General features: G+C 37.6%; 1 protein-coding gene across 1 annotated transcript in view; it reads left to right on the plus strand.

The window, feature by feature from the left end:
• Window positions 1-3,412, plus strand: part of LOC126278546 (uncharacterized) — a 101,705-nt gene extending 98,293 nt beyond the window's left edge. The window contains exon 2 of the mRNA XM_049978725.1: window positions 582-3,412. Within this exon, the coding sequence (XP_049834682.1) occupies window positions 585-1,826 (1,242 nt within the window). The 5' untranslated portion in view covers window positions 582-584 and the 3' untranslated portion in view covers window positions 1,827-3,412. The remainder of the gene's footprint in view (window positions 1-581) is intronic.
• The last annotated feature ends 5,386 nt before the right edge of the window (window positions 3,413-8,798 follow it).

Below are 8,798 nucleotides of genomic sequence, written 5' to 3' on the forward strand. Positions count from 1 at the left end.
GCATGATATATTAACGACTGACCAAGTCATCACCTTCAGGTGCTGAAAGCTGTGTTGTTAAGTGTGCTACAGGCCTAGAGTCCTGTTAGAATTTGTTGGTCAGCAAAATAATATGCATAAACTGAATCAACAAATTGGCTGAACACCTAAGAGCACACTGTTAACTTATTACTGATTTTACCATACGAGAAGAACAAACTTTTTTGTGATAGGCCTACATGATAGAAGCCTCAAAACAAATTTTAAATGGATTTTTCCTTAGTAATTTCTTGTCATACCTCCAAAATAGTCATTACTGAATTTTTCATACTGAGAAATAATGTTTGGTAAGCATTAGCCATTTTATGCTGAGATCTCCACAATTAATACAATTATAAAACCACATTTCTTTTTGTGCTGTTAATTCATTGTGATTATTTGTGTAGGTAAATTTAGAGTATCAATATTTGTAATGTATCAAAACATCAAAATTTCTGGTACTCTCCATGTATATAACTTTGAGAGCAATTCACTATCAACTAATTCACAACAGTTCAGCTTCTACTACAGTATTAAAATACACTTTGCTTCTTCTGTCATAGGTGATGACTACTAACACCACAGATTGTCTGCCCTCGTGGCTGGACAAGGAGTTTACTGAAAAATCTCTGAAGGATTCGAACAATTATCAAGACTTCAAGGTCCTCTTCGTAGATGTACAACGAGCATCAGCTCTAGGAGAAAACTTCATGAGTGAAATCTATCGTATGACTGTGGAACTAGAGCATAAAGTCAAGCGGCATAAGGAAACTGTGTCATTAATAGTAAAATTATTTCCAGGTGGAGAAGTTATGCAGAAAATAGCACAGGACATGCAAGCCTTTGAGAGAGAGATTCTCATGTTCAGTGAGACCATTCCTGCAATGACACAGATATTGCAGAAAGCAGCCCCTGGTAAATACACACAGTTATCTGCAATGTGTTTCACCTCTGGGACTCAGCCAGTTATCTATGTAGTCCTCGAGGACTTGAAGGGCAGAGGGTTTGCAATGGCAGAGAGGTGCAAGGGACTGGACTTGGCTCATGCAAAACTTGTTGTCAGGAAACTGGCTGAGTTCCATGCGTCTTCCATTGCACTGTATGCACAGAACCCTGCATCAATGGACAAATATAAGACTTTTCAATTGTTTGAAGGAGAAACAGGTAAGCACACAGAGTCCTTCTTGAAACTAGGCTGCAAAGGTCTTGCAGATCAATTGGAGACATTAGAAAAATCATACTCACAGTATGCACCAAGAGTTCGAGCTCTCTCAGAAAACCTATACCCACGTCTAGCAGAGATGGCAAAACAGAAGGGAAAGTTTTGTGCCTTAGCTCATGCAGATACCTGGACTAACAACATTATGTTCAAATACTCTGGTAGTGCCGTCCAAGATGTGGTTCTACTCGACTTCCAGGTTTCTTGCTACTATTCACCTTCAATTGACTTACATCATTTTATACACACTAGTATTACAGAACAAGTGTATGCTGATCACTTAACAGACCTTTTGAAAGAGTATTATAATCGTTTAATGGAAGTGATGGAAGATATTGGTATCAGCAGAGACAAACAGATATCCTTTGAGGAGGTGCTTCAAGACTTTGAGGCCCACATGCTGTATGGCTTGTACATAGCAATAACAGAACTTCCAGTTGTACGCAGTGAAGGGGAATCTGGTTTTGATGTAGAGGCATCTATGAAAGGAACATACACTGATGATAATAGAAGTGCTTTTACAGGTGCTGTGTATATGCAAGCTATAAAACGTATGCTACCAGAATTTGAAAAGAGAGGTTTATTGTGAAGTTTTCAGTAGTTTATGTTTCTTCCACATTATAAATTAAAGTGAGGTAGACTGACTGAATTTTTTCCAAATATCATGATCGCAATTAGCTACTCACCTTAAGTGAAATTTGTGTATTTATAGTAACCCAGCTTTAATAGCATATTGAGTTCTGCTTTGAACCCGCAGTAACAACATTTGGTACAGAAATTTCATAAGTACATAATGATAAAGTTTTGTTTTATGCTAGCATTGCCAGAATGCATGTAAGATTTTGCACCCTTGTTAATAAACTACTATATATACATGACTTGCAGTATTAGATTTTACATAAACTTAGTTCCTCCAATGCTAAGTAGCATACTGGGCAACAAGTTTCTGACAGTGAACTTGATCAGCTGCAAAGTTTTCAGCTTCATCTCAGTTCATGTCTACACATTGAACATCCTCTGAAAAAGTTCATTTTCAAGTGTTACGAGGTCTCCTCTACTTCTATACCCACCTGTTGGTTTCCATAACGGTGCCAATATGAGGATTCTTTCCTCTTTTTTTTTTAATGTGTAGAACATACTTTGCATGTTTCTGTCTTCTTTCAACAATGATTTTGTGTAGACCACTTCTTCTCAGCGTTTCATAGTTTCAAGCATAGTCACAATAGGTGATCTTCAAAATTCACCTCAAGCAACATTGATGAAAAACATTGAGCTTGTATGCTGATTCTGCTGACATTTTCCAGGTCTCTCACATGTACATGGCCATTTGTAGGATGGTACAGGAGGACAGCTAAAGCTTTGTGAACATACTTATGAAGTCTAATTGCCATATGCATCACATCGTATAGTACCTTCTGTTGCACTACAATTTGGGTAGATACATTTCCACTTCTTATGGAATGTATTTTTGTTGCATCACTATTTACTTTTACTCCTACAGAAGTGGGCAGTGATCCAGCTTGGTAGACATTAGTTGTAAACTCTGTGGTGTTTCTATCACAGTAGAGCCTACATAATAATTATTTTTGATGAAAAACGCTTCTGAGACTGTGGAAAAAACACCCACTATGTTTCGTTATCAATGTCAAAGGTATCAGTTTTACACAGACTAAATTATATATGTTTTTTATATTGATCAGTTCGTGAAAGAAAGTCACAAAACTGGAAGTGTTGCCAGGCTCTTTGGACACTGTACAGTCAGCCTTGTTTGATTATTATGACAGCAACCAGGAATCATTGACTCACATCAGGGACATTATCAACCACATCATTAATACATTCATCCAAAATTTAAAATTTTAAGGCCACCTATGGAGACCAACTACCTCCTTGCAGATTTCAGTGGGTCACTCTACAATTGGTCAGGGTACAGTTCTGAAACAATTCAAAATGCCAATCAACTGCAAGGGCCTCACCACTTTTCATGTCGGTAAGGCAGAGCATTGGCAAAATGTTAAGGAAAGAAGATGAGATAGTGACCAGAATTCCTGAATAAAATCATTTGCACAACAGAAGGCCAGACTCATATAGAAGAGTGTCAAGAGGGGTTCCAGCTGTATGAGGAGGTGCCATGTTATAGGAAAAGTAGTTTGCAGACCAGACCAGGAGATGCAAAAAATAGAAGTGCCCACTACTGCCATCCAAGAGCCAATATTCTTCCATCACTGAAAAACTGTGCAGTGAATAATTCGGGTCTTTTAACTGCTTCTTCTCCATGTGTGAGGTTGAATCATTAGTGTCACATGGCACCTGTATGTGATGAAAAGCTGCAGAGAAACAATCCCCTTTGCTAAGTTCACTTGCATTGTGGAGGCAGGACAACTCAGAAGGATTTCCGTAACTCATATTCATATGCTTGTTGTATGGTTCTATTTTTTAATTGCATGGACCTGGGAGAGGATATTAAAACTCCAACTTATCTGGATTGCCCTCTAATCTCTTCCAGTATGGGTTCAAGAGATGTTGATCTATTACTGATAACACACCACTGCTGGAAGCACCTGTGTAAATAATTTTCCTACACATGTAAAACCTAGTGGGTGTTTTTTCCAGCGTTGAGAAAGCTTCATATGCCACTTGAAGATGTAATTTTCTAGGATAGTTCCACTCATGGGGTTCCTGTGATTATGTTCCCATCTTATTGTGGTTCATCCTTTTGGTGTGCAATTTATGGCACCAATTCAGGACAGTTCTGTGACTCCAGCTTGATCAGGAGAACAGTGTCCCTTAAGAAAGCTTCATGAGTGTTTCTGTCTTTTACTATTACCAACAGTAGCATAATGCTCATAATAATGAAACATATCCTGTATTTTTTATTTGAGAATTTCTGCTATCTTTTGCTGGCCCTCAAGTCCTCCAACAATAATGTCCATATGCCATTTGCAACTGCCATTAACGAGGTTGAAATGGTAGATTGCAAAGAAGACCTTCAAGTTCTCAGCATATAAGGTAGTATGCATAAATTTACAGCAATCTCAACACATGTTCAACTAAGAGTAGCTGACATGGATTCATACAACCAAATTACTCAACTTCTCAGGTGCTCCAGATGCACTACTGTGCATAGCATCCTTACTAGTTGATACAGAATACTCTGCTTCATCTACAATGTCAAGGGAAGGAGGTGATATTTTGTTAACTATGGATACAGCAAGCAGGTGGACACAGTAATCATGAAGTTTTCCCTTTTGTAGCTCTAATTTATGCGCTTTATCTTTTTCAGATAGTTTTATCATTTTATTACTATGATTTTTTACTTACTTCTTTTAGTATATGATTTGTTTACTATTAAACTGTAGACATTACACAGTAATCATTAATGGGTGGACTGTAAACTTGCTGTTGAGAAGTAGGATCATCTGTGGCTGGCAAAGCCAACTATGTGGACAAATATCAGTACATCCAAACATTGAAGAATGCAACCAATTTGCAACAACAGCAGCAAAAGCAGTAAAAAAATTTTAGTACAACATTACGCAATTCAGCTGCTATCATTTGGCAGTTGGCAGCTGGCTAACTCAATTTGAGCCTAGAACTTCTGAAAATAAAATTATACATTCAGTTCATTATTTCTCTTGTGTCAAACAATGGTAAATCCAGGATGGAATGTAACAATATTATGAAAAGGAAAGTTGCTACTCACCATATAGCAGAGATGTTGAGTCACAGATAGGCACAACAAAAAGACTGTCACAAATAAAGCTTTCACCAGTAAGGCCTTTGTCAAAGATGACACACACACACACACACACACACACACACACACACACACATACACACACACACACACAAGCAAATACAACTCACACTCACATGACTGCAGTCTTAGGCAACTGAGGCCACAATGCAACCAGCAGCACCAATACATGATGGGAGTGGTGAATGGGTTGGGGTAAGAAGGAGGCTGGGGCAAGGAGAGAGATGGGGGACCATGAAGTGCTGCTGGGGAGCATACAAGGATGAGGTGAAAAGAGGGTAGGGCAACTACCGGTGGGTGCCATCAAGAGGCTAGACGCTGGGTGGGGGAGAGGTGGGGAGAGGGCGGTAGTGAAAAAGGAGAGAAGTAAAAAGACTGGGTGCAATGATAAAATGAGGGCTGTGCAGTACTGGAATGGAAATAGGGAAGTGAGGACAATGACTAACGAAGTTTGATGCCAGGAGGGTTACGGGAACGTAGGATTATTGCAGGGAAAGTCCCCACCTGTGCAGTTCAGAAAAGCTGATGCTGGTGGGAAGAATCCATATGGGACAGGCTGTGAAACAAAGGATGTCATGTTTGGCAGTGTGCTTAGCAACAGGGTGGTCCACTTGTTCCTGGCCACAGTTTGTCAGTGGCCATTCATGAGGACAGACAGCTTGTTGCTTATTATGCCCACATAGAATGCAGCACATTGGTTGCAGCTTAGTTTGTAGATTATGTGAGTGGTTTGTAGACCTGTCTTTGATGGGATAGGTGATGTTTGTGACTGGAGTATGTGATGGTGGAAGGATGTATGGGACAGGTGTTGCATGTAGATGTATTACAGGGATATGAGCCATGAGATAAGGGGTAGGGACCTAGGAATGCGTAGGAATGGACAAGTGTACTGTGTAGGTTTGGTTGGGTGGTACTGAGTTATGAGGGGAATGCTCTTCTGTGGCTGTACAGTGAGACTTTGGGAGGTTGTGGGAGATGGGAAAGATAAGGCACAGGAGATTTGTTTTTGTACAAGGTTGGGAGGATAATACAATTCTGGGTACACAATATATATATATATATATATATATATATATATATATATATATATATATATATATATATATATATATATATATGCTCAAATTATTATTACCCCCTCCATGAATTCTTCTATTTAATAATAGCATTTCTCCCACAGAATATGCTGTAGCCTTATTTTTAAAATTTTTGACTTCATATTAAATATGTTTTTGCCTATTAACTTGTTATATATTGTCATCCCCATATACTGTGGAGTCTGTGCATATAATATCAACTGTTGTGTGGGTAGCATAAAATTAATTTTATTTCTTGTATAATATGTGTGGTTAAAATGATTCTCTTCAAATAAATTGTGTCTGCTATGTAGGAAGATTATAATTTCATAAATGTATGTGGAGGGAACAGTTACAATTTGTAGTTTCTGAAATAATGGGTCATAAGGCTCTGGCTGTGAAGTACACATGTATCTAACAATTTTCTTTTGCACTTTTAGTAATTGATATACATTACTTGATCTTCCACAGAAATTTTTGCTGTCTCTGATACCAGGTTCAAAATAACTATTATAAGCAATTTTTTTGTGTAAACTATGTTAAGTACTCAGATCAGTGGAATTTGCTATTATTTGCATTGCAAATGCTAAACTGCATAGTGTATTTGATAGGAAGTCAATATGTGTATGCCAGCTTAAGTTCTTGTCCACATGTAGTTCCAACTTCTTTCATAGGTTGATTGTTATTTTTTTAAGTTTCACACATTTTGAATGTTTGGTTTTAAAATATACCATATCGGTTTTTGCAATGTTCAGTTTCAACCCATTTAACTGGAACCAGTTTTCTAAGATATACAATGTGCTTATGACAATGGAGCTCAGAATTTTTTCTGCATCATCATCTTTTATTAAATCAGAAGTATTGTCTGCAAACAGATATGATGGGGAATTTGTATTTATGAGTAATCATTGACAACCATCATATTTATGTACAAAAAGCTCTTCTTAGATCAGCTGAGAAGGCAGTAGTGGCAAGAAGACATAATGTAGTCTGAGGTACTGATGACAGATAATTTATTTGCTATGGGTGTCATGAGAAAAAGTGCAAAAGTTGTGGTCCTTTTCTGTGATTGGCTGCTACATTCAGAAGTTGTGCACCAAAATGTTGTTAATATTAGAAAAACTAAACAGCATATTCACTTGTATTTCATATTAAAGCATCTCTCAATAGCATGCTATCATGGTTATTTGAACATTTAGTTGATAATAATTATGGAAATGTGCAGTTCATTATTTTGTTGAAGAGTGGAAATTATTTGTGACTATAAAGTGGAGTGTAATTGTGCAGTTTCTCATATTCTGCTAATAAAAAGTAAGTGGCATCCAGTTTAAACAAACTAATTGGAAATTTAATTATTTCTGAAATATTTGTTCCTCACTAAGGGTTTATTACAGCCCCAAGATAATGGATTCATGACCTACATGCTGTTCTCTGTACAACTACTACAGAAAACTGCAGGTTGCTGAACAGTTATTAGAACTTATGCATTCCAGTTAGGGTAATGGAAGCAAATAGGCACCTGTGTGTACTGAAATCTGAGTACAAATGAGATCAGTGACACGTCATTAGTGGTAACACAGAGGAGCTATGAAGGAGAGAAGTTTTTGAGGGAAAGAGTTTATCATAGGCACAGATATATCACTCTTTCTCTCTCTCTCTCTCTCTCTCTCTCTCTCTCTCTTTCTCTCTCTCTCTCTCCCTCTCACTCTCTTCCTCCTTTTAAACTTGCTGTACATGGCACCCCTGGTGGGAATAATCATTGAAGTTTAAATGCTTTGGAATTTTGATGCTAGATTTTTATTCCTGAGGACTGTGAACTGTAACTGACCACCGAACTGTGTGAAGACTGTGATTTGTGTGAACTGTGAATGACCAGAGGACTGCCATGAGAACTGTGATAAGTAGGCTTTGAACTGTGTTTGAACTGTTTTTGAACTTAAGTTGAACTATAATAATTGATGCCGCAAAATGTTACCATGAAAGGAGTATTGGTATAAAGCAGGACCAGGAAGTACGGAAATGCAATGAGAATAAAAATTAACATTGTATGTGGAGTCCATGGGCTTACCTTATAAATCATCACTTCAAGAATCTTCATGCTATGGGATGGCACATGTACAGAGCAGTGTGAGGCAGCCATAAGACAACAGATGTGGTGGTGGCTAGCAGCAGCTGGCACAGTTAACACTAAATGGCATGTTTGAAGTTCAACTTCATCACACGGTGTGGCTGACAGCTATGAGAATCAGTGCAGTACGTCAAGGTTGAAAAATAAAGTAAGAGTTGTGCTTACATATACAGTAGTCTAAGATTTGTAACTGGAACACTAGCATTAATATAATGTCTGGGGAAAAGGATGTAAGTCATGGTACAGCTTCATCTGACACTTTGCCAACTCATGATGAGTATCAGGATCTAAGGTCCATAGTAAAATTAATTTTGCAAAAACAAAAAGTAGCACAAAAAGAAAATAAGGAGGCACAACAAGAGTATATGGAGGAATTAAGAAAAGTACAAAAAGAAAATAAGGAGGAATTAATTAAAACTAAAAATAAAATAGAGAAAATTGATGAGGACTTAAAAGAAGTCGATGTATGAATAGCTCAGGTTAATGCTAAGTTTGATGCTTTGGAATGAAGTGTTACAAATGTTGAAGCTAAAGCTGAGGGATATTGCAAGGAAATGGATTATGAAAAACAAGAATGGGTAAATAATTAGAAGTTTGTGA

Source organism: Schistocerca gregaria, chromosome 6, assembly GCF_023897955.1.
Source record: "Schistocerca gregaria isolate iqSchGreg1 chromosome 6, iqSchGreg1.2, whole genome shotgun sequence".
NCBI lineage: Eukaryota > Metazoa > Arthropoda > Insecta > Orthoptera > Acrididae > Schistocerca > Schistocerca gregaria.